At 38.3% G+C, this 27994-nt stretch overlaps 1 protein-coding gene across 2 annotated transcripts; it reads right to left on the bottom strand.

The window, feature by feature from the left end:
* Nucleotides 1-3: 3 nt before the first annotated feature.
* Nucleotides 4-27970, bottom strand: LOC140164999 (uronyl 2-sulfotransferase-like). Of its 2 annotated transcripts, XM_072188405.1 has the most exons (10): nt 27875-27959; nt 27600-27769; nt 20490-20611; nt 17822-17907; nt 14593-14739; nt 13890-13984; nt 10117-10269; nt 8891-8991; nt 5144-5319; nt 6-1309 (listed from the first exon to the last, which is right to left on the bottom strand). In XM_072188405.1, the coding sequence occupies exons 3-7, from the start codon at nt 20602-20604 to the stop codon at nt 10128-10130; spliced, it is 585 nt and encodes a 194-aa protein (XP_072044506.1). In that variant the 5' UTR covers nt 20605-20611; nt 27600-27769; nt 27875-27959; the 3' UTR covers nt 6-1309; nt 5144-5319; nt 8891-8991; nt 10117-10127. The 2 variants fall into 2 exon arrangements, with proteins under 2 accessions (XP_072044507.1, XP_072044506.1); XM_072188406.1 differs by lacking the exons at nt 17822-17907; nt 20490-20611 and having other exon boundaries at nt 4-1309; nt 27600-27970.
* Nucleotides 27971-27994: the final 24 nt, after the last annotated feature.

The raw sequence follows: 27994 nt of genomic DNA, 5'->3' as shown, positions 1-27994 counted from the left end.
TTTGCAGAGTATCTTTGTTTACTAAAGTACATTACAATTGTATAAAAATCTGAATTTAACAAAATTTCGAGGGCGTCCTCCTCAGCAAATGTTACAATATGGCTTTAAGGTTGATTAGAAGAATTATGTTTAAGTTGCAAAAAAAGCAAAAATCTGACCTTCGGTTTTCTGGTTCTCATTGTCCCATGATATTCCGAGAACATATAGAGTTTTCTTATGATTGGCATCTTCCAGCCGTTGAAGGCGTTTTGGCTCCAATCAGGCGGGAATAAGCGAAACGGAAAATGGAAAACGAGGACGATTGTTTAGCCAGTCTGAACAATCGTTCTCGTTTTCAATTTTCCGCTTCGCTACACAGTCGTCGTCGCTTTCGATTTTTCGCTTTCTTGCCTGATTAGAGTTAGCTGAGCCAAAACGCCATCAACGGCTGGAAGGGACCAATTATAAGAAAAACCTTTTAGTTTTATCGGATGTGGTTTTCATCTCATTGATCGTTTTTATTCACTGTTTAATTCTTCACAATTTTATTGTTAAAGATCATTTACCACCATGTTTACGCCGAATGTTTGCTTCATTTTACGTTTTTAGGTTATGCTTATGACGTAACTGGTGACTACCATGTGTCCTTTTACACTGCTGGGTGTGCAATGTTATTAAACAGTATTATAACTGTGATGGATCGTGTTTGGCTGGAGCTTGATAGAAGACGATAGAATAATATCAGTCTTATCATTCTTAGTTCATTTAAAAACAAGAACTGTCTTTAAAAAGACGATGCCACGGATGAAGATCATATTTCATAATTTTGCATTGATAAGTGCTGATATATATGCTGGTATGTGTTTTGTGTGTAAATTAATTAACCGGATGGGAAATACCGGTATTGTTGGTAAATACCACTAAGGACATACTAGGAAATACAAATACAAATTTACTCTTAAAATATGTGCTAATATATTCAATTCAGAATTGTAACAAAAAGCTCAATGGATATCAATCCAAGCAAGTTTCCCGACAACCCAACAATCAATATTCAGTTGACCTTGAAAAATTTTCCCCCTGAAAGATGATTAAATACAACATACTGTTGACCATGTTGATTATACGCTGAATACGCCGTGTAACTTTTTAACTATTGTAGACATGTCCGAACCCCGGACCTGATTCAGCTATATATCATATTCCTTCTTAAGCAGTTCTAGCTTAGTCTTCAAAAAGTCATAAAATTGGTACGTCAAGTCGAGTTTTTCTCTAAGTATCGCGCGTACTTCTGCAGATGGGGGCTTCTTGAAGTTTGAATGAAATCTTCCTGTGATAAGGAGAAAACAAATTATAAAATTAGTGAAGAACCAAAGCAACATTTGATCTATAGCCCGGGATATTTCATGACAATTTTAAAAAGGGGTGTTTTTTTGTTTTTGTTTTTGTAGAAGCCATGCATGTGACGTTGTTTATACTGTTGTGACGATAATTCAGTCAATAATTGATTATTGATCATAGTGCAGAAAGCCATGATAACCATTCATCAAGTGAACATTTTATATACGTAATACGTGCATCAATTGCACTGAGTGAAGCGATGATTTGTTTCTGCGTTAATAAAGTCTTCACTCCTTATTAACCCTGCGGCAGACGAAGACGTATTCTACTTTCGTTCATGATGATTAATTAGATTGGTAACATGATGACGATTATAATGTCATCATGTCTTGCACGTGAATCATATTCAATTATACTTATTGCGATGTAACTCTGGTAAGACTTTATATTAATACATACATTATATTATTTTGATCAGCTTGTCTGGCGATGTAAATTCATAATAAATTCTTAACTTAATTTCTGTTTCATCTTGTTCATTTCGTGATAGTCATTCCCGTTCCCGTTCATTCCCTCATCCCATGGGACTCCAAATCTGGTACCTCGCTCTTCTTTCCCATGACTAATTCCCCAATTAAAAATTCATAACAATACCATAACCATGTCAGAATGCTTAACTCTGTTCAATGTAAGCATACCAATATGTGAGTGGACACTACGAATGAGCCGTAAACTCGGCAAATTGTATTCCGAGTTACAGTGTAAAATGTGCCTGAAGGTCGTATTCATAGGTATCTCAATTCGGTGCGACAAGTATCTCATCAAACATTGTTTAACCCAATTAATAAATCTATTGCTGAAGAGGATAATAAGCTTCTACCTATTTCAATAGAATCCTTAAATATTTCTCGTCTTTGTTTGCTTTGGCTAAATCCTGTTCAAGTGGTGGATAACAAAGCATTGTATTGCACCCATAGTGGGTAGGAGAACATGAAAACTAATATGAGATACTGTATTAGGATCACATATTAAGTATCATGTGAGAGTATACTATTGTACTCCAGAAGACAGGATCACATATTAAAGAAAAAGCGCCCTCTGTTGTTATTAATCGTATTTAATGCGTATTTACAACGTTGTGAATAAAAATTTGACACCATAGAATATAAAAACTAGTAATTTGATAAGTTAAAATAAGATTTTTAACGGAATAAATCTAAATAATATGATTATGCAGTTTATTCCGTTAAATATTTACCCCATAATTTCCCTCATTCTTCAGGCCCTGCCCTCTATCGGGTGCTAATTTAAAGTTTAAGCTTGATTGCTATTGTTTCTTTGTAAGCCTGCGGCGCAACCTTGAACAATATTGTCCTTGAGATAACGCCCCGTAGCCACCCCCAGCCAGCCCCATACCTCATTTCAATTTTAACATACCCATATCATGCTTTTTATATTCCATAGTGTCGCACACTTTAATATGTGATCCTGTCTTCTGGAGTACAAGAGTATACTCTCACATGATACTTAATATGTGATCCTAATACAGTATCTCATATTAGTTTTCATGTTCTCCTACCCACTATGGGTGTGTATTTTGTCTAGGTATGTACATGTATAACCAACAATTAACAATGAGAGGACATTACTGAACCTCGTTGACATGGGATGATTTAAAATGACCGCCAATTATGACTGTTTGAAAAGAGACACTTGTAGAACCGAAAAAACGTACAATGTTGTTGAAGGAACAGAGTTCAACAAACCATAACCCCGCTTCTGGATATCGTTTGAAGTCAAATGATATACCATTTTAAAGCATATGATATATATTTTCTAAACAGGAAATAAAACAAAATTGACCGGGCCGTCTTTACGGCTGATTCGCGGTGTCCAGTCACATATATGAAGAGCTTGGTTCTAAACCATGTTAAGTCCACAAACACATGTTTCTGATTTACCTGTGCAATATTGCAATGGGATGTGATGCTATATGTATAGTAATTTCAGTTGGATGCATCATTTATATAAAGCAAACAGTGGATGGATCTTAACTCTCTTCACGCGGGTGTCGACGACATGTTTCAAAAATTTCTTAAAAATTCAAAAATTTCAGAAATGTAAATTTTCCTGCCCATATTTGGAATCATCATGAAAAATGTATTAAAATGAGTACAAACAAACCTAGTATTGGTTCAGTAGTTCTTAAGATAGCTCTTGATATTTTGAGAACATATTTCAAAACTTTACCTTTTTCCGTTGAAGCACGTGGATAGCACGCAGAGCATTAAGCAGCATTCTTGTGGTAAATAATGGCTTGTTGATGGTACAACTCATTGTTGTCAATGTCAAACTTGTCAAAGTAATTCTCGCGTTTCACAATACGATGCACCTCCAGCGGTCGCTGGGTCGAGGCCAAAATACGTAGTGCATCATGGGACATGAGTCGACATCCAAATCCCGCGTAATACGAATGCAATACAGGAACATGCATCATTGTGGGTTTAAATGTCATTATAATGATGTTACATGCGAATGCACACCAAAACAACAATGTACCAATATAGTAGATCCATTTTCGATTTTCCATCATGGAGCTACTTGCAACATATTTATTAGCTACTTTCAACGTATTTATTATCACAGTCGCGTGAAAATTCAATAGCAGCTAGAACGGCGATGTCGACTCTAGAGTCGAAAATTTGGCTGCCAAAAGCAACTGCTGGTGGCGCATCGTATTGTGAAACGCGAGAATTGTGATTGTATCGCACAAGTAAATGATAAACATGTGGTTGTGGAAATAAGCTCTTCGTATCTTTAAAATACACACAAGTGTATTCAACAGAAAATATAACATGCGCAGTGCACAAGCATGATGGTCCCAACAGTTTATTGAAACTGCATTACGATATGGGACACTAGTTCGAATCCTTTGTTTGGTCTCAATCGGTAAAAGTATGCATGAACTTTATTGGTGTTGATAATTAGTTCCACGTCATTTGCATGATGCGGAGTGTTCAGAGGTGTTGATTTGAGGGGCTCATTAAGTCTTCATTTTACAATAGTTCTAAGTTGTGCAGTGTGGAAAAGATCAATAATATATTATGATACTTATGTTAATTCTCTTTCCTATTTCGGATGCCCTTGATTTAATCTTTTTCCTAAAGTATTTTGGAATGTATCATTACTCCTTCTTTCCTCCAAAATTCGCCACTAAATTTCATTAGGTTCCACTGCCTTAACAAAATTAATAATGTCTCTTCTCACTTCCTATTTCAACCAAATCGATGGTAATAAATATTGTAGTGAGCTGTCACCATTTGGCCACAAATTGCCTCAGGCAAAACTCACTTCCAGAGAACCAAGTACCACACAAGGTCATTTTATGTAACTCATTGACCCATCTCTGTCATATTACCTCTAGCTGAATGACGGCTTGTTGATTTGGTCACCTCGTTGAGAGATACTGAACCTCAGTAGGAGGAAATTCAAGTTATGATCAATACTGTGTAGGCACTGGCAGTGGCACCTGATGATTATGCAACCGTTTCCAATGAGCGACTGTTTTTCGTCCAATCATTATTGTCAACACAAAAAGAGACAATGACTAGCACTATGGACCACAATGGCCTCATCTCAATGGCACAGTTCAATAACCTCAATAAAACAATCTTAGTTCAAAATTTGACCTCAAGTTGTGGAGTATGAGTTTGTGTACCCAAATTTCCAAAGGTCATTCAATGAATGTACAAAAGTATTGGGGTTAAAGAACTGTGCCCCGATAGATGAGAATGTTGTGGATCCGGTTAACACTTGAACGTACCTGATCTCTTCTTTCGTTCAGCAGAGTGATAGTCGGTCACAATGCCTTTAAACAAGCTAGGCGCTAGTTTCTCCATAAGCCTGAGTGTAGATTCGTAGTCCTCTAGTAGTCCAACTATTAAGTATTCCTCTTCTACACGTTTTTTGGCCTCATTTAATGACCATTTTAGATCAGTGCTACAGACAGAGAAACGTGAGTAAATAAAATTAATACAGCTTAATCTTCTACCACTGAGCCATTTCTGTAACACGACTATGGGGATGTTTTTTTCTTCTATAGTAAACATCACATACCGGTATAAAGATATAACCATGGATCTCCTTTATGTGTGATACCAAAATAAGTACAAACATTAACGTCGATATGACGTCACAATATGTGCGGGCCCTCGAAGAATTGGAAATTCTGGCCATGGACAAAAGTACAGGCAAAATTTCATGTACCTAGGAGCGTGGATGAAGAGCTTATCCGACAAGATCAGAGAGAGAAGGACTCGGGTTTGCTGGTCACTGCTATATACGCCTCCCCCCCCCCTCCCTGGGGTAAAGTTGTGGGTGAACATGAGTGCACGAGAATGGATCTACAATTAGCTTGAGCCATTTGGGTATTAATTTATTTATATTTATAACAATTCGGTCAGAGCCCAGGGGAAAACCAAATAGTGACTAGCACTAAAGTAAAGGGCGGCCTAAATACACCAAACACCAAATAAAAAAAGACAGACAAAAATGGAGAAACCAAGTGGATGAGAACAATTAAACAAAACAGATGAGGTGGAGGAGGAGATGGCTGGAACACTTGGTCAGTAATAGCAGATTTGAAGGCGGCCAGGGATGGACATTTGACAACAGAGTCAGGAAGATAATTCCATAGGGTAGGCACATATGGAAAAAAATATATTTGAGACAGGGAAAGACGGGAAAACGGAGTGACAAGGGTGCAGCTGTTAATTCTGCGAAGGCCAGGGCGTGGGCGTTGCTTAAATGGGTTTGGAGAAGAGCATAACTTGTGGAAAATCTTGTACAGGTGGCAGAGGGTGGCCATATCACGACGTTTGGAGAGGAGGGAGAGGTCAACTTTTGAAAGCGTATTAGTATGCAGGATGAAAGACTTCAGGGGTGACCACCCCTCCGCAATACTAGGATTAATTGTCGAACGTGGCATGAATGGTCAAATATATATGCAATTTAAGCAACTTTGTAATCATGGAAACGAACCAATCAACCTTATACGGTATTTGGCCATATTTTAGATATCCTTTCAATATAGGCCCAGTTGTACAACTTTTAAATTATCATTTAGTCCGTTTTGTCAATTATTGCCAACATTTTCCCCTGACATTGACCTAATTAACTACTAACTGCCATCAAACAAGTAATATCTCTATTCACAGGGGCGTAGCTACGTTGAGGCAAGGAAGGCAAATGCCTCGTTTTTTGCCCCCAACAATTTAAAGATGAGAAAGGAAAGGAAGGGTGGGATTGGTCATTAAGCTGCACGTAGCTTTAAGTAGCTTCTCGTAGCTAGCTGCACGCTATGACACCGAAAGCTTGCCATAAGTGTGTCCCTTTTGATTATCGGGGTGAGGGCGGAAGTTGAGGTCGGGGCAATTGCTTTTTTTTGCCACCGAAGGTAGCCATTTTCTTAAAGAAAAAAATGGCTGGGGGATATTTTTAGCGTAGTGGGTGAAGTTTGTTTTTCAAAGACATCAAGTTCCAGCCCTCTACTAATCAAATAAGCATTAACGTCGATATGACGTCACAATATGTGTGGGCCCTCAAAGAATGGGAAATTCTGGCCATGTACAAAAGTACAGGCAAAATTTCATGTACCTAGGAGCGTGGATGAAGAGCTTATCAGACAAGATCAGAGAGAGAAGGACTCGGTTTGCTGGTCACTGCTATATACGCCCCCCCCCCCTTCCCCGGGGTAAAGTTGTGGGTGAACATGAGTGCACGAGAATGGATCTACAATTAGCTTGAGCCATTTGGATATTAATTTATTTATATTTATAACAATTCGGTCAGAGCCCAGGCGAAAACCAAATAGTGACTAGCACTAAAGTAAAGAGCGGCCTAAATACACCAAACACCAAATAAAAAAGACAGACAAAAATGGAGAAACCAAGTGGATGAGAACAATTAAACAAAACAGATGAGGTGGAGGAGGAGATGGCTGGAACACTTGGTCAGTAATAGCAGATTTGAAGGCGGCCAGGGATGGACATTTGACAACAGAGTCAGGAAGATAATTCCATAGGGTAGGCACATATGGGAAAAATTATATTTGAGACAGGGAAAGACGGGAAAACGGAGTGACAAGGGCGCAGCTGTTAATTCTACGAAGGCCAAGGCGTGGGCGTTGCTTAAATGGGTTTGGAGAAGAGCATAACTTGTGGAGAATTTGGTACGTACAGGTGGCAGAGGGTGGCCATATCACGACGTTTGGATAGGAAGGGGAGGTCAAATTTTGAAAGCGTTTTAATATGCTTGATGAAAGAACTTACGGGTATCCACCCCTCCGCAATACTAGGATTAATTGTCGAACGTGGCATGAATGGTCAAATATATATGCAATTTAAGCAACTTTGTAATCATGGAAACGAACCAATCAACCTTATACGGTATTTGGCCATATTTTAGATATCCTTTCAATATAGGCCCAGTTGTACAACTTTTAAATTATCATTTAGTCCGTTTTGTCAATTATTGCCAACATTTTCCTGTGACATTGCCGTATCAAAATAATAACTGTCATCAAACAAGTAATCTCTCTAATCGCAGGGGCGTTGCTACGTTGAGGCTAGGAAGATTCAGTAAAGGTGATCACTAACTCTTGATTATCGCATACATGTAATGTTTCTGTTACTCTATTGTACAAGTTATTTGCTACTTATAAACACTTTTTAAATATTGTTGCATTAATTTGCCTGGTTAATGTATATAAGTGATATTCAAGATGGGTTCCGTGTCTTTCTTGTGTAAATATCTTAAACTTATATATTATTCAATGTAAAGGTGATGCATTGTCTTTCAGGCCTTTGGCTTTGTAATGCATCTACCTCATCACATCATTATTTTCCACATTGCTTATCTCTGTTATGCTGTTTATATATGTATTGATGATGATGAAAATAAAATGAATGAATGAATGAATGAATGAATGAATGAATGAATGAAGGCAAATGCCTCGTTTTTTTCCCAACAATTAAAAGATGAGAAAGGAAAGGAAAGGAAAGGATGGGATTGGTGATTGGTCATTAAGCTGCACGTAGCTTTAAATAGCTGCTACGGTAGCTAGCTGCACGTTATGACACCGAAAGCTTGCCATAAGTGTTTGTTTTGTTTGTTTGTTTGTTTTATTTATTCTTTAACCTGGGACACTCAATCAGTTGAAAACACAACTAATCATCTGTTCTTCCTTGAGGCCCAGGTGTGTCCCTTTTGATTTCCGGGGTGGGGGCGGTTGAGGTCAGGACAATTTCTTTTTGTTTTGCCGCCGAAGGTAGCCATTTTTTACACTAGGTGTTGCCCAGGGTTATTCTTAAAGAAAAAAAAATGGCTGGGGAATATTTTTAGCGTTGGTGGTGTTTTTTTACTCATGTAGTGGGTGAAGTTTGTTTTTCAAAGACATCAAGTTCTAGCCCCCTACAAATCAAATGGTACGTCCCTGACAACCCTCGTTCTGAAGGTTATCAAGGTTAAATGGCAAGGATTCGAACAACCATCGCTATACAGTATAGGTTACCTGCATTTTGGGTGTGTGCCGCAGAAGAACTTTAACATCAAAGAGAGGCGTCCTTCCGATATACAGGCTTTACGTTCTTTTAAGACGCATTGATCGAAAGTCTATAAAAAAGAAGACAAATAAACCATTACATTTAATTTTGATCATATTTTAATTTAAATCACAAGAATGTTCTTTTATAACATTTTACAATAACATTTTGACCACATTTTAAAAATGTTGCTATACCGTGTTTTCCTACAAAACGTTTAAAAAACAGTTTCTTGACCTTTATATAACCCAACATTTAATGTTATAAAAACGTTTTTTCAATACCAAACCCCAACAAATGGCCCGTTTAAAACTTTTTAAAAACATGTTGTGTTTGCTGGGAAGTCCTTCATGGATCTCTTAAAATCTCCATTTGGATTTAAGAAAGCGTGGAGGGATCATGATGGCCGTTCCACTGTAAAATGATTTAATACCGAGACACAGTGGCGGTGCCACGGGGGGGGCATGGGGAAATGCCCCCAGTCAGAAGTCTTGCCCCCTGTTGCCCCCCCAGAAAAAACCAAAAATTACGAAAAATTCCACTTTTTGCGGTAATTTTGCGCAAAATTTGTTGATTTTGCCCCCCTGAAATTCACTTTGCCCCCTAATGCCCCCCGAAAAAAAAATCCTGGTGCCGCCACTGCCGAGACAATGTCTTTTAAGCCGCTAACTGTTAAATTTGCAAACGCTCCTGAAACCTATCAAAAGTGAATTTCCATCATGGTTACCAGTAAAACATCTTTGCAAAAAATAGTTTACAAAAACATAACTATACTTATCCATTAGTTTGATTCGTACCAAAATCATAGACATTGGACGTTTAATGCCCGGGTTTAATAGCTAACGAAATGTCTCAGATATACCCGGATACAGAGAACTATAAAAACATACATTTAACCCTAACAATGACCCAGATTTGTTGCTATCGGAAGTCACAGAAGATCCGAAAAAGTGAAGAAGAAGAATTTTTGACTTGGCACCCCCGGGATTCGAACCTTTGACCCCCCGCATGCCAACCACGTGCCGATCGCGGACCGGGAGCTACACGGTTTATTGCCGCCCGGTCAGCAATTCCGTGAGCATTTGGCACTTAATTAAGGTGATTGCATCATCGCAGACCCTGGGATGCATGCATGCGCAGAATTTTTCATCGTGTGGTATTTATGGGTGCGAGGGTTAACATGGAGTTTTCATACCTCATTCATTTTCATATCTCCTCCATATTTTTCTGATTTCGTATTACTGTTCTTTGTGCCACCGCTCTGTCTCCATGCTGTATATAGTAGTAATTGGAAACGAGTGCCTCAATCGGATCTCGTATCATATTAATGTAAACTGGATTATTGGACCTGTAAATGAAATAATAGTGAATAATAATTATGGACATTGGATTATGATTGGGTCACGTTCACTTGATATATAGATACAAACGTCCAATTTACGACTGTCAGAACGTTCTACCCCAGGGTTCTACCTCCGCTCTTAATCTCTTATGGCTTTGGTTCTGTAAGCTTCTGTACTGACATGCTAGCCTCTTCAAATGTAGCATTCATCGGGCCATACTGCAGTTACTGTTCATTTTCCTATACATAATACACAGTGTTCTCACCATTGACGCGTGACCTCTACAAACAGTGTATGTTATAGGTATAGGGCATTGCCTACTAAACGTCACTGTGTGATAAATCGGCCAATATGTTTTGTACTCTTTGGAATTCTAGAAAATATAGTTTTGCAACATGTCCTAAATTTTTAACTAATTTAGATGTTTAGAAATATTCGCACTTTGGTGATTTAGTAAGGAAGGGCACACATGGCCTGCAAAATTGCCTGTGTAAATCGAATGCAACTTTTAGTGATTATCACTCACTTGTGGACCGCTCTCTTCCGAAGGGCATTAAACCTAAACCACTTGACGGATATCTTTTGTACTTGATGTCAATCAAGAATAATGTATATATTACATGTAGGCTAAAAACTGAGTAGGTGGGGCATCTGCAAATGTTCGTACCTCCACCTCCCTGATATGTAAGTGAAAAATAACAGCAAAAACAACTGCCATATCTGTTCATAACTTTGGTCAGTGGAGCGAGCCAGGGGATTTCAAGTGGGTGATTATTGATTGGCAAGTGCCATATTTGGGCATAAGTATAGTCCACCATTCAATGTGGAGGATGGGCTAGACTCTATCGATTGATTTTGCTGGAGTAATTTCCTGTTAGGCAATAGAAACAAATTAGTTCGATCTTTCGATCGACCATCGATGTTTGGTCGATCCTTATTATTTATGAAATAAATTAATTTACTATTGCTAATTGTAATAAAATAGTAATCTGAGCCTGTAGCGATATTGACCAATATGAATTTAGCGTTAATTCCGATTAATTAGTTGATAGTTCATTAATAACAAGCATCGAAAGAGCATCGACGGTCGATCCAAAGATCGAACATATTTGTTTCTGGTGCCTTAACAAGGTTTAAGTACTACAAAGGTCGAATCATGTTTGCTGTGCAGAATAACTGCACTATGCAAATGTATATTGAGACCTTTTCCAGACTTTTGTAGGTGACCCCTGGGGGCTCACTTCAATATAAAATGGATATAAGTGTAGGGCTGACAGTTTCACGTCACAGTAAGGGGCATTCGGTGAGAGTAAAAAACAACAACAAAAAACGTGGTTATTGGGTGAGAGAGCATAATTGTTGGCATGCGGTGAGAGCAACGTGTACAAAATATGGGGTCATTGGGTGAGAGATGGGCCTAAAGTAGGGAGCATATGGTAAGAATAGCCTAGGACCTATTTTTTAAATGGGATCCGGTCCTTAGGTTTTGGGTGAGAGCCAAAGGAAGCCTCAAACACTGAATTTCTATGATTTCAAATGGCTTTGTTATTTCAAAATAAGTAACAAAATCAGTAATAAAATGAAAGTTGCTAATATTCTCATTGACAATTTTTGGGTGACAGATGGAACTGAAAAATATGAAGTCTTTGGGTGATAGAGCATGTGTTCATAAAATATGGGTTTTTTTGTGTGACAGCGATGCTGGAAAAGGGGCCTTAAAAGCCCTTCATACGCGTCCCCTCCAAAGTGCCCCTCCCAGGTGACCTCAGAATCAAAATAAGGTTTGATGCCTCACCGGAACCGGTAAAATTCGTAAAACATTTAATAACGTGTATGTGTGTATCAATCCTACGAGATGAGCCCCATATGCACGAGCTATGATCACAGGTTATAACTGAAACAACATCAAATGACTGTGTAACTAAACCAGATAACAAGTAATAAAAATGCATTTTTTCACGGCAGTGAAATGATGCCACTTGCCCCCACGTCCACATCTCATATACAGTTTATCCCTTACATATCATGTGTCTTGAATAGCTTTATAGCCCACCAACTCTGTGGTTAAGAGGCTAGGAAATAATTCCTAATATCTCATACCCTAGTTTGTATGTCTTTATCTAATCTTGCCCCACATGACAACTTAATATTTAGTCCTAAACCCGGCAAAGAGTCTGTTAAGGTTGGTCTGAACCCTGGAATTATGTAAACTTTCGGGCCTCATAACTGCTAAATTGTTGGTCTAAAGTATATAAAAGTATACATATTTAGAATGGCAAAGACTTGATAAGTTCATCTGTGAACGGTTTTGGGATAAAAAAAAAAATTCTTGGGCCAAATTTTTTTTAAATTAATTTTTAAAAAATAGACAAAAATATCTAGGGACTGTTTTTTCATTTTTTTGAATTTCGACCAACTTCAAGAAATTTGCACCAAAAATGGTCAAAAAATGCTGAATTTCCAAAAAAAATCATAAAAAAGCCCGATTTTCGCCCAAATTTCAGATATTTTTGGTGAAGTTGGTCAAAATTCAAAAAAATAAAAAAACGGTCCCTATATATTTTTGTCTAGTTTTTAAAAATTAATAAAAAAAAAATTGGGCCCAAGAATTCTTTTTTTTTTTTACGTTGCACGAAAAAAAAGTGGGTCAAAAAACCAATTTTGGGCCAAAAATGAGCATTTTGGCCCAAATTTGACATCACAGATGAACTTATCAAGTCTTTGCTATTCTAAATATGTATACTTTTATATACTTTACACCAACACTTTAGCAGTTATGAGGCCCGAAAGTTTCCATAATTCCTGGGTTCAGACCAACCTTAAATGTAGGAATTTTTAGCCTTTTTTTATAAACATGTTTGCAATTGGCTTATAGCCATCACATGCTGACAATACACATAACTGATTGGTTAATCAAAATAAAAGGTCATGGTCAGGCCTAATCACAAAGTAAACATATCAGCTGTATAGAAAACTATATGCAGCAGGTGATTTACTTCAGAAAATTACTACATTGCACAAAACTAAGTCCATTATCTATAATTGAATGTTTATGGACTCTTGTAATAACCCATGTGTATAAACCTGTACAATATTGGTGTTTATAAAAGCAGGACCATGACCCTGACAAAAGCTAGCAAGAGCAAATGGCTGTGTAATTTGTTTACTTTAGTGATAAGGGCATTTTTGTTTCCATTTTTGTGGCCAAATTTGTTTCCTGTATAGAAATTCCTTTAAAAATGTTTCATTAACAAAATCAATATAGGCCTATTATTGAAAAATAACACTTTGATGTTTTGCAAAAGTTCATTCTACAAATCATATACTTTGAAAACTTGCTTGATTTATTGTTGTTAATGAGTTATGTACGTTTTACAAAAGTGTTGTTGTTTCAGCCCTCTTTACAACATAACTCAAGAACCACATGACCTAAGTATATCTGTGATATTCCTTCTGTACACTCGCTATAAAATGAGCACTGCAATTTTTTCAAAAGCTCACTACCATTCGCAAGATGTTGTGAACTACCAAATCGCAACAGTTTAAAATAGTTGCTAACTTTAAGGAAACAAACTACTTTGGATAGGGCAATAATAATATATTTGTTCAGTTATTGCTTCCTTACTTGTCAACTGGAAAATATAACACGTGATCGCTAAACAAAGCAGGTGGGTGGGCTGCAAGTTGTTGTACTCGCTTTATCGCAAATTCTTCTTTGCCCTGAGTAAAATAAAAAAATATATAAGCAAAATTAATGAAAAGCTTACATAATGTCACATTTATCATAATCCTTATGATAATGATCACCATTATCACCACCGTCATCATCATCATCATCATCATCATCAGGCTCGAGGCTGGAGACTCCCATAAGACGACTAAACACTCTAAGTCAGTTCCCATATAGAAAGGCCCCGCTAGGCAAGAAACCTTGACACCATAGAATATATATAGATACTACTTTTTTGATTATTACCCCATAATTTCCCCATTCCCCCAAGCCATGCCCTATATCAAGGGCTAATTTGTAGTTTAAGCTTCTCGGATGTATACGTATTTCGTGGTTAGTGGTTCTTCGTTTCCCTGCGGGGCAATCTAGTTGGATATCCAAATTTAGCGGTTAGTGGTTCTTTGTCGCCCTGCGGGGCAATCTAGTTGGATATCCAAATTTAGTGGTCAGTGGGTCTTTTTTAACGGGCCCTTCTATATCAGAACTTAATTGGAGTGGTCTCTGGCCTCGGGCCTGAAGGCCCAGCGACCTTGATGTTTTTAGTTGACTGGGCCCCCAGTATTAACTAGTAGTTCTTTTTAGATGACGTAGTGCTTACCTTTGGGTCTATTACATCAAGATCATATCCTCTGTGGACCTGATTATGATCAAGCTTCACGTGAAAACGCTTAGCGTTACTAATTAATAACATGTCCATTGTCCGGCTGCCACATTTAGGTAATTTATTGTAAATAATGGTATGGTTCTGGAATATTGCAATAAAAATATAAAGCAAAAATAGAAACAAATATATTATTAAAGCAAACACCTCAAAAATAAGACGAGTATTAAGACGAGTATAAAAATAATATCACGTTCAAGGCTGATTTTGTAAAAGGAACTTTTTTGAAGAAGCATATAAATGTGCGGCTAACTGAAGCGAACAAATGACACACATGATGGCAATGACAAAAGCGGACATCATTCTTACGACATTATCATCGTGTATCCATGACTTGCGTACATGCTGTCGAATTCCACATAGTACGGAACCCAGTGTATGGACCAACTGGACAACGCAGTGAACACTAAACTAAGAGACGGGACAACGCGACAACCGACATTGCAAGGTTTATGTTCTCAGCATTTGTCTGCACTTGTTAAAATTCAGGGGTCATTCGCCCGGGGTGGCACTTAACACAAATGACCATACGGGTATATTTCCCCAGAAAGATCCCCCCATTTTGGATTTCGCAGCTCCGAAAGAGCCCCTATATTTGACCAAAATAAAGCTCCAAAAGACCCTTGATTTTGATAATTTCAGCTCTAAAAGACCCCGAAATTGATCATTCCTCATATTTCTGCTTTTTCAGGTGATTTTCAACCAGAAAGCCGAAAAAGACCCTTGATTTTGACTGTTCGCAGCTCCAAAAGTCCCCATTTTACTTGTTTGCAGCTCCAAATGACCCCCGCGCGCTTTTACCGGTACGCCAACAGCTCCCAAACACTCACCACCTCAAAATTCCGGGGAAACAGTACCCATCAAAATATTTTGATGTACCCCCGGGGTCATTCGGAGCTTCGCGGCTCCAAAACAGGGGTGTTTCCGGATGATCATACCCGTGTGTTAACTATTAAGTGCTCCGGCGACCTTTGACCTGGTACTTATAACTCGAGAACCAAACGTCGTGAGTGGGTCAAAACCACTAAAAACGAGCAATTCGGATTTCCAAAAATGGGAAAAATAAAATGTTATTCTAGTCATGTTTACACATATAAAATCAGAGATAACACTTTGAATTCTGACCCAGACAAATATGAGCACGCAATATTGTGAACTTTTTTTTTATTTATGGCACTTACAAGTAACCTAGCGAAATTTACTGCTGTAACGTCGTTACTATGTTTTGTAAGACTCAGCAGTGTTTTTGTCAGTGAGGGAAGCGCATTACTAATGATCGGTTTTCACTATTTGAAATGGATGTTTGAACAGTGCTTCCTTCAACCCAACAGACTTATTTCACCCGTACCATTGGTATCCCATGACATTTACAAGTAAACTAGCGAAATTTACTGCTGTAACATACGTTACAACTGGTTTGTCAAATTCAGCAGTGTTTTTGTCAGGGAGGGAAGCGTACATTACTAATGATCGGTTTTCACTATTTGAAATGGATGTTTGAACTTGCTTCTTTCAACCCAAAAGACTTATTTCACCCTTACCATTGCCATTTTGGAGTGAGTGTGAATTTGAATACAGGAGATGTGGAATAAGTAATCTATATCCATCTTACATAATTTAGACTATTATCTGGTACTTTAGAGAATCTTATGCAAGTATTGGATCAAAAAGTATCTTGTTTAATGTGTTTGACATATATACCACCAAATAATTTCCATAATGGTTCCTAATATTGTATTGTGTCACTGTTAAGAATGGTATCGCATGTTACGTAACGTATGTTACAAATACTCATAGAACTCAAAAAAAAAAGTTATACATTGCTAGCCGTGCGAGGGGGCGCTGGACGGACTAAAAATGACATGCAGGTGGGGTCTGATGTGATTTTCTTATATTTGATCATGGTCGTACAAATACTGGTAACGTATGTTTCATTAACGGATGTTTCATTTAAACTTCTAAAATTTCCACATGTTCTGTTAATGATAGCAGTGCAACAAAATTATTTCACTTTTATCAGGATATCACGTGCTAATGTTTACTACCTACCAGGTGTATATTCTACCGTTTGATTTTCAGATAAATGGTAACGTAGGTTACTTTCCTTAACCATACGGTCATAGATTATGGTACTTTGTCTTGCTTTTCTCTAAAACGGATACCCACATTACGTTTTCAGTCATAAATTTAATTTCCACGCTATTAATTTGACATTATAAAGGCAACATCGCTACTTCCAAAATAATACGATTTGAATGATCAAATTTTCAGATATTATAGCCTGTTATGTGTTAAAGATATTTCATGATCATTTCTTTATATTACGATCCACATTGGTACAATATAATTAAAGCCATATTATAACATTTTCATACAAAATAGATTAGAATTTCTTTGCCATAAAATGTTAGGTTTTACTGTCAGATATATCCCCTTTTAATTTTGAGCCGAACAACCACGGCAAAGCAAAGAAAATTGGAGTTTACTACCAACGCATATGTTGCCAATACGTACCACTCTTTCGGTCATGTTATGGTACGACCCTTTGTTGTGTAGATCACCGTCCCGCACGCCGTGTACGTACTGTGTGTTAAGAACATCGTGTATGCGTTCGACTAATAATTCCATCGTAATAATAAAACGCCGGTTCCGTCGTTTTATTCAAAATCTCGGATTTTGACAAAACTACAGCACCTAGAGTCTTGATTTTTTGCAGGGTATATTGGTTTAATAAAGTGCAATATATTCGTGTAAAAAAATGAATTTTAAAAAATCAGTGAGGGCGTCCTCCTCAGCAAATGTTATAATATGGCTTTAAGTTGAATGGTTGCGACAGGATTTTCGCCGAAATCATTATGGGAGGAATACTGTGATGCGGTTGTGAATAAAACGTTAAATGTTTTGAAATTTGACCCCTGTATACAATTTTACCCCATAAACTCTTTTCGGAGAAAGGTACATAATAAATCAAATAAGTTTTCCTGATATATAAAATCTTCCGCATCGTTATAAGCTGTTATGGTTGCAGGCCTTAATCATGTTAGTCACAAAAATATATTTGAAAACCATATAATTTTCAACTGGATTACGGTAGAACAACATAGCAGTGTGTTAATTTTGTTGGCAAAGTTTAATTTTGACTTATTACTACATGTATAGGTCTTACCAGTCCCGTAATAGGCACGCCATATTTCTTATGCTCCGTTAACTTTTGTGGTGACTCTGTTGAAATTCCCAGAATAAATCGCGATCCTGAGAGAGATTGAGACCGAGAGACAGACACAGACACAAAAAGACAGAGGACAGACAGAAAGATGCAAAGAGAGACAGAGAGAGAAAAAACTTACTCAGTTTCTGCAGAAAATATAATACCCTAGAACACTATAGAGTTTTTATGACAGAATTGAAGGGAGGAAAATAAAATTCTCCTCGACACTTTTCCAGAAAATACTTAGGGCCCACTACTTGGGAAATACTGGAAAATAGCTGGATTTTGGCAATAAAAAAGCATTCTACACAGTGCAAATTTTACACAATTTGAGACCATTTTCACTGAAATCGGAGCACTTTTAGTTTTTGACCCCTTTATGGCAAAAGAAACTAACCACCCCTAATTTTGACCTTTCTGCTTATAACTCGAGAACTGTACGTCGCAGATAGGTCAAATTATACTTTTCTGAATCGTTATGACTAGAAGAATACTTTAGCTTTTGTGACAAAATCCGAGCAATTTTGAAATTTCAACTCTGTTGTATGAAATTTGACCCCTGTTAACCCCTAGGGACACTTTTTAAAATTTGTTACCATATAGCTTATCTTTAAGCTTTTTCTACGCATGTTTTCTGATCTAGAAACGTTGATTTGAATTATATTTCCGACTGGGTGTACGTATATGGCAAGCCAAGGGGGCCAAAAGCGTGGAACAGCTACGCGTAGCTTCTTTCTCGTTACGAGCAGCTGTTTGACCAATCAAAATAGTCAAATTTAATCACGTGGTTGGGTCGTATAGCTGCGCGTAGTATAGTTATAGGTATCCTCTTTCACAATTATTATCTTGTAATTAATTTACGGAATTAGCATAGATAACGAACGGGTAAAGGAGGCCAAATCACAGCACGTGTCAAGAGAACATGTTGCTAATGCCTGGCTAAAATGACACAAAGCATATTTATTTACTGTTTCCAAGTTTACATCGTGTTTAATAGCAAGTAACTTTATACTCGGGCTGTATTAGCGGTGCAGGGGATATGAAGGTCAAACAACAACTACTACTGATGTAAAGCGCTGTGTAAAGATAGGAAAGCGATATCACATGCCACTGTGTAAATATGGAGAGAGTAAAATGGGTCATCATTTTTTTCGGAACGAGGGTGTTCCTAAATTTACAAAAAGTCGGCGTCAATAAATTGCGGCCCTCATTATTTCGGCATCAAAATGTTATGACCCCCTACTCCCACCACCGATACACCTTACCCCCTAGACAGGCTAAAATTGTATTGAAATCAGTCTTTTTGAATACAATAAACACACTATCTGTAGTCATCTTGTGACTCCCTACATTTTGTCATTATCAATTTATGACCCCCTCCCCCTTATTTTTCTTTCCAAAAAAGTATGACCCCCTATATTTGGGATCCCCTTCCGAAGAAAATGATAGCCCCCTAAATATAGAACAATCATCATTCTGTTCAGATATTACTTTAATAGCACCTATACCATTTTTTGCTGATATACTACAGATATTTTCATTTACAAAATTAACAACGTAATATTTGTGAGAGAGGATGTTTACATCAGCTCCACGTGTTTAAAACCGCGAATCTGATTGGTTAATAAGCTGCACGTAACGAGAAAGAAGCTGCGCGTAGCTAGTCCCACGTTCTGAGCCGCTTAGCTTGCCATATACGTAGGCCCTCCTTCCAACTTAACTATAAACGCATCATCTGACCAATTTTGCCGCCACTTCCTCAACAGCCCGGAATGGTTGACCCAATTTTTTTCTCGGTCGTTTGAAAAAGTGAAGAGCAAAAAAAAAAAAAAAAAAAAAAGGGTTACAGGCGCTAGCGCCCTAAAAGCACCACATTTTGATGTAGGGCCTATAGTACCATTTTTTCAAAATTTGTTATGCTTTATCAAATTTTCCGCCCTTTTTTATTTACTAATTCTTTTTGCCGCCCCCTTCGTTTTTGCCGCCCCTGTTTTTGCCGCCCTTCTTCTTCCGCCGCCCCTTCATTTTGGCCGCCCACTGCTTTTACCCCGGGGGGTTGGCGCCCCCATAGCCCCCCCAAATACGCGCATGTCATCATCATCATCATCATCATTATCATCATCATCGTGAGGGAGAGCGTGGCGCAATGGTTAGGGTACTTGCCTTTGGTGCATGAGGTCCCGGGTTCGATTCCCGGCGGTGGCGATTTGCTGGGATATTGACTTGGAAAAAAAAGTCTGAAATTAATTGGCAACATCTGTAGATTAAGTTTAGACTTCCGCTCTCCCCCATGGTTCATTTAGAATTGGGTAAATGAATCATGAAAGTACTCCGTCCTTCGGAGGGGACGTTAAGCCTTCGGTCCCGTGTGCAGAGAGCCATACCTGTACATGTATCTCGCAGTCAGTTTCGAAAAGAGTAGGGTGTTAACCCCTGACTGTTCCCAACCCGTCCTGGTGTTCAAATGGACCCCAATGGAAATAAGCTTCAATAGAGGCTTTCTTGGGTTATCCAGGGTTGTCACAACCCGAACAAATCAAATCAAAAAAAAAAAAAATCATCATCATCATCATCATCATTATCATCATCATCACAACCATCCTTGCATAATTATACACGCACTGACCTATTTCTCTTGTTCTTCTTTGATAATTTAGGAGTAAGTTTCCAACGATGTTGATGACGACACATGTGACGATAAGAACAAATAGTAGGCATAACTTCCTTATAGTTAATCTCATTGTGAACCTGAAAAAAAAAGGAACTAGACTTAGCTGTGGTCTAAGACCACGAACACAGCCGTGTTTTGACCCCTTAATGACCTTTGACCCAAAAATATATGAAAACCCCATAGACATTGGCAAATGTCAATGTATGCGTGCACGTGGCATTACTTTGCCATGTTATTTGTGGCAGAAGGGGCATTTTGAAGGTTTTTCGTATCAGACCGGAAGTGACACCTTAATGACCTTTGACCCTAAATATGTGTATACCCCATAGACACTGGGTAATAACAATGCATGTGTGTAAGTGGCATCACTGCCCTACGTAATTTGTGGGAGAAGGTGCATTTTAAAAGTATTTCGTTTTATACCGGAAATGACCCCTTAATGACCTTTGACCCCAAATAAAAAAATACCATATATACATTGGGTAAACACAATTCATGTGTGAACATACCATCACTCTCCTATGTTTTTCTTAGCTAATAAAATTTTTTGAAGATATTTCGATTTATACCGGAAGTGACACCTTAATGACCTTTGACCCCAAATCTGTGTACAACCCATAGACACTGGGTAACAACAATGCATGTGTGTAAGTGGCATCACTGTCCTACGTAATTTGTGGGAAAAGATGCATTTTAAAGGTATTTCATTTTATACCGGAAATGACCCCTTAATGACCTTTGACCCCAAATAAAAAAATACCATATATACATTAGGTAAACTCAATTCATGTGTGAACATACCATTACTCTCCTATGGTTTTCTTAGCTAATAAAAATTTTTGAAGATATTTCAATTTATACCGGAAGTGACCCCTTAATGACCTTTGACCCAAAATCTGTGTACACCACATTGACACTGGGTAACAACAATGCATGTGTGCAAGTGGTGTCACTGTCCTACGTAATTTGTGGGAGAAGATGCATTTTAAAGGTATTTCGTTTTATACCGGAAGTGACCCCTTAATGACCTTTTGACCCCAAATAAAAAAATACCACATATACATTGGGTAACTGCAACTCATATGTGAACATACCGTTACTGTCCTATGTTTTCCTTAGCTAATAAAAAAATTTGAAGGTATTCCGTTTTATGCCGGAAGTGACCCCTTAATGACCTTTGACCCCAAATCTGTGTACACCACATAGACACTGGGTAATTATAATGCATGTGTACAAGTGGCGTCACTGTCCTACGTAATTTGTAGGAGAAGATGCATTTTGAGCTGAAATCACGTTTTTGACCCCTGTGACTCCTGCGTGACCTTTGACCCCACGAGTTTCATGTGACATGTAGGGGCACGGTCAATGATCATTGTGACCAAGTTAGGTCAAAATCGATGTAAGCATGTGAGTGCTAGAGCAAATTTAATGGTCGACAGAAGAAAGAAGAAAGAAAGAAAGAAAGAAGAACCTGTAAGAAAAATACAGCCGTGACTAACGTCACGGCTGTGTAACAAGTATTTAGTCACGCCTTTTCGTTTGAGGCGAGCGATCGCTTTCGCCCCAGTCGCTCACCCAAACTCGACTGCTAGTGAGCAGTGGCGTAACTAGGGTTGGTAGCGCCCGGAGCAAGAAACAAAGTTGGCGCCCCTACCCCCCCCCCCCGAGAATATCTTAGACGCAGGCAATTTTTGAAACAATTAGAAGTTGCCCCCTGCCCCCCGTAGTTACGCCACTGCTAGCGAGAGAGTTTCAACTCGTCAAAGAAACAACTAGACTTAGCTGTGGTCTAAGACCACGAACACAGCCGTGTTTTGACCCCTTAATCACCTTTGACCCCAAAATATATGAAAACATTGGTTAATGTCAATGCACGTGTCCACGTGGCATCACTTTGCTATGCTTTTTGTGGCAGAAGGGATATTTTGAAGGTATATCGTTTTATACCGGAAGTAACCCCTTACTGACCTTTGACCCCAACTGTGTGTACACCATATAGACACTGTGTTATAACAATGCATGTGTGCAAGTGGCGTCACTGTCCTACGTAATTAGTGGAAGAAGAAGCATTTTAAAGATTTTCGTTTTATACCGGAAGTGACCCCTTAATGACCTTTGACCCCAAATCTGTGTACACCCCATAGACACTGGATAATAACAATGCATGTGTGCAAGTGGCGTCACTGTCCTACAGAATCTGTGGAAGAAGATGCATTTTAAAGATATTTCGTTTTATACCGGAAGTTACCCCTTAATGAGATTTGACCCCAAATAAAAAAATACCACATATACATTGGGTGACTGCAGATCATGTGTGAACATACCGTTACTGTCCCATGTTTTACTTATCTAATAAAAATTTTTGAATGTATTTCGTTTTATACCGGAAGTGACCCCTTAATGACCTTTGACCCCAAATCTGTGTACACCCCATAGACACTGAGTAATAACAATGCATGTGTGCAAGTGGCATCTCTGTCCCACATAATTTGTGGAAGAAGATGCATTTTAAAGGTATTTCTTTTTATACCGGAAGTGACCCCTTAATGAGCTTTGACCCCAAATAAAAAAATACCACATGTACATTGGGTGACTGCAGATCATATGTGAACATACCGTTACTGTGCTATGTTTAACTTAGCTAATACAAATTTTTGAAGGTTTTTCGTTTTATACCGGAAGTGACCCCTTAATGACCTTTGACCCCAAATCTGTGTACACCACATAGACACTGGGTAATAACAATGCATGTGTGCAAGTAGGGTCGCTGTCCTACGTAAGTTGTGGGAGAAGATGCATTTTTAGTTGAAATCACGTTTTTGACCCCTGTGACCCCTGCGTGACCTTTGACCCCACAAGTTTCATGTGACATGTAGGGGCATGGTCAATGATCATTGTGACCAAGTTAGGTCAAAATCGATGTAAGCATGTGAGTGCTAGAGCAAATGTAATGGTTGACAGAAGAAAGAAAAGAAGAAGAAAGAAGAACTAGACTTAGCTGTGGTCTAAGACCACGAACACAGCCGTGTTGTGACCCCTTTCTCACCTTTGACCCCAAAATATATGAAAACCCCATAGACATTGGTTAATGTCAATGCACGTGTCCACGTGGCATCACTTTGCTATGCTTTTTGTGGCAGAAGGGATATTTTGAAGGTATATCGTTTTATACCGGAAGTAACCCCTTACTGACCTTTGACCCCAAATGTGTGTACACCATATAGACACTGTGTTATAACAATGCATGTGTGCAAGTGGCGTCACTGTCCTACGTAATTAGTGGAAGAAGAAGCATTTTAAAGATTTTCGTTTTATACCGGAAGTGACCCCTTAATGACCTTTGACCCCAAATCTGTGTACACCCCATAGACACTGGGTAATAACAATGCATGTGTGCAAGTGGCGTCACTGTCCTACAGAATCTGTGGAAGAAGATGCATTTTAAAGGTATTTCGTTTTATACCGGAAGTGACCCCTTAATGAGATTTGACCCCAAATAAAAAAATACCACATATACATTGGGTGACTGCAGATGATAGATGAACATACCGTTACTGTCGCATGTTTTACTTATCTAATAAAATTTTTTGAAGGCATTTCGTTTTATACCGGAAGTGACCCCTTAATGACCTTTGACCCCAAATCTGTGTACACCCCATAGACACTGAGTAATAGCAATGCATGTGTGCAGTGGCATCTCTGTCCCACATAATTTGTGGAAGAAGATGCATTTTAAAGGTATTTCTTTTTATACCGGAAGTGACCCCTTAATGAGCTTTGACCCCAAATAAAAAAATACCACATGTACATTGGGTGACTGCAGATCATATGTGAACATACCGTTACTGTGCTATGTTTTACTTAGCTAATACAAATTTTTGAAGGTTTTTCGTTTTATACCGGAAGTGACCCCTTAATGACCTTTGACCCCAAATCTGTGTACACCACATAGACACTGGGTAATAACAATGCATGTGTGCAAGTAGGGTTGCTGTCCTACGTAAGTTGTGGGAGAAGATGCATTTTTAGTTGAAATCACGTTTCTGACCCCTGTGACCCCTGCGTGACCTTTGACCCCACGAGTTTCATGTGACATGTAGGGGCATGGTCAATGATCATTGTGACCAAGTTAAGTCAAAATCGATGTAAGCATGTGAGGGCTAGAGCAAATGTAATGGTTGACAGAAAGAAAGAAGAAAGAAGAAGAAAAACAAAAAAAAAAAAAGACACAGCCGTGACTAACGTCACGGCTGTGTAAAGAAAGAACCTGTAAGAAAAAAGACACAGCCGTGACTAACGTCACGGCTGTGTAAATATCGCTCGTTACGAATCACCCACGAGTTACATATTGGGGAGAACATGGACGTTCTAGTAGGCCCCTAATACAATGATGGCTGAGCACAAATAACAATTACGTCATTGCACTTAGACAATTTTGGCGAGGGAATTTTGAATATCGCGTTTTAAGAGGCGACTGTTTTTATTCGTTTTTATGGTCAATATGAGGTTTGTTTTAAATAAAACCATGTGATTCGTGCTTGATAATATTATTTTTTCTAAAAGTGTTGTTGTTTCAGTTCTCTTTACTATATGATTCAAGAACCAAAGGAGTAAAGGACCTACAAAAGTATATATGCATGTGATATTTGATTTCTTCTACACACTCGCTATGAAATGATCTATATAATTTTTGCCAAAGTTCACTAACATTCGCAAGATGCTGTGAACTACCAAATCGCAACAGTTTAAAATAGTTGCTAACCTTAAAGTTTGAGTATAATATCACACAAAGGTTGAAATAGTTGACGAGGTACTGCTGGTTGAAGCAGCCAAACAAAGAAATCGATTTTCATTATCTAAATCAATATCGATATTATGTTAAGGATAATGAACTGAGTGATGCATTAGTCAAGATAATCGCACGCGCCGTGGAGTTATTGCATTTAGCTCGAGAGCCGATAGGCTCGAGAGCTAAATGCAATAACTCCATGGCAAGTGCGATTATCTTGACGAATGCATTTGCACGAGTACATTATCCGTCATATACTTTGAGTGTATTAAAACAATAGGTAATATTAATTGCTGCATTCATTATATCACCTGTACGCAGGTTATATAAACCTGCACGCGAAGTAGTTCGCGAAAATAATGCACGGAGAAGAATACATAACGATGAATAGAAACGGGCACTAGAAGTATATTGAAAAATAACACGTTCATTTTTTGCAAAAGTTCATTCTAGCAATCATATACTTTGAAAACTTGCTTGATTGTTGTTAATGAGTTATGTACGTTGAACAAAAGTGTTATTGTTTCAGTCCTCTTTGAGCCATTCCATGTCAACTCCAGGGATGTGCACCGCAGCACCTCTTCAATTTTTTCTTTTTCTGTGTGGTGGTAGATATTAATAAGAAAGTAAAATCCTGAAATTTGAGCTTCATACTCCATTTTGTTTTCCCGTGGCATCAATTTGAAATTTAGGGGGGGGGGGGGTCAGCGTAAAAATGTGTCGCAACGCGAAAGACGATGTTTGGAGGTCCATAAATGTATAAAGGGAACCCCAACAACTTTGAAAAGTATGTATCCTGGGGTACTTTTTTGTGTAGAATTCACATCTGGCATCAGAAAACGGGTGACTCCTTTACTTAAAAAGAGATAGGGCCCTCAAAATGCAACTTCGTCCATCCAGGACCAACTTCGGGGGGTCAGAACTCCAAAAGTAAAAATAATTTTATGGTCCATTTTTTTGCCAGTCAGAGCCCTTTGGTAGGACATTACTCTTATCCCATATTGTGTCTATTAGAATACTTTTAGCTGAGATATTACCCATGCAAAACTCCAAGTGTACATTTTTTGTACATTTTGACCCCCCTGAAAACCAATGTCAGACATTTTGCCCCACCATCAACTTCAGGTATGTTGAAAATATGTTCTTGGACAACATTTCTGAGAGATATTGGCTTTGGGACTCGATGACTTTGCTTTAAAAACATCAGTTAGGTTTGCCTACTCACATATATGTCATTCCAACCACATCAACAAAATGGGTTGGTTGGTTGGTCAGTGGTCATCCCCTCAAATTTTGGTGAAAATCATTTCTAGCATACTTCTATGAGCATAATGAACACATGGAAAAAATGAATGCTCAACTCCAAGCGGTTTTGGAGATATGGCTTGTCAAAATTTGGCCCAGGTCCCCACTTTTTGCTCTCTCAAGTAGCGTCGTTGAATTAGTAGCGTTTTGGAACACTCATATTTGAGTCATCGAGTCCCAAAGCTATTATCTCAGCTAAAAGTATTCTAATAGGCTCAATATGGGATAAGAGTAATGTCCTACCAAAGGGCTCTGACTGGTAAAAAAATGGACCATAAAATTATTTTTACTTTTGGAGTTCTGACCCCCCCGAAGTTGGTCCTGGATGGACGAAGTTGCATTTTGAGGGCCCTATATCTTTTACAGTAAAGGAGTCATACGTTTTCTGATGCCATATTTGAATTCTACACAAAAAAGTACCCCAGGATTAATACTTTTCAAAGTTGTTGGCGGTTCCCTTTATACATTTGTGGACCTTCAAACATCGTCTTTCGCGTTGCGACACATTTTTTACGCTGACCCCTCTTAATTTCAAATTGATGCCACGGGAAAACGAAATAAAGTATCAAGTTCAAATTTTCATGATTTTACTTTCTCATCAATATCTACCACCACACAGAAAAAGAAAAAATTGAAGCGGTGCTGCGGTGCACATCCCTGGAGTTGACATGGAATGGCTCCCGTTCGCAACATTACTCAAGAACCACAGGACCTACAAAAGTATATCTGTGAATGTGTGATATTTGAATTCTTCTACACACTCACTATGAAATGATCAATGTAATCTTTGCCAAATTTCACTACCATTCGCAAGATACTGTGAACTACCAAATCGCAACAGTTTAAAATAGTTGCTAACCTTAAAGTTTGAGTATAATATCACACAAAGGTTGGTACGAGGTACGAAACTCAAGATAAATAAAATACACATCAACAGTTCCGTCAACAGTTTTATATCTACATAAACATACCTATGAGTCTTCCGCGAGTTTGTCCTTCCAGTAAAACCATGTCTTACAAGTTTCTAAAACTCGCAGGTCTCGTCCGGTCCATGCATCGATCCTGTATTCTTCTTACGGCATTAACCGGGTATAAAATGATTCCCTGTAAGTACATGTCTGGAAGGCGCACCGAGTTATACCTGCAGTTTGGTTATAATCAGGAAAGTGACTTTCCTTTAATATACCAAAGACCTTTTAATGCAATCAATACAACTTCATGATTGAAGGTCTTTGGCCATACCTACCATGTATATAGAACCTGAGAACCTGAATAAGTCAGAAATCTAAATAGGGTCGAATAATATTAAATTGAACTTGGTACTGACTCAACGTGGTATCACATAATAACGCGTGGATATACAGAT

The sequence above is a fragment of the Amphiura filiformis genome, chromosome 11, assembly GCF_039555335.1.
Source record: "Amphiura filiformis chromosome 11, Afil_fr2py, whole genome shotgun sequence".
NCBI classification, from domain to species: domain Eukaryota; kingdom Metazoa; phylum Echinodermata; class Ophiuroidea; order Amphilepidida; family Amphiuridae; genus Amphiura; species Amphiura filiformis.
This window is presented reverse-complemented; position numbering and strand designations above follow the sequence as displayed.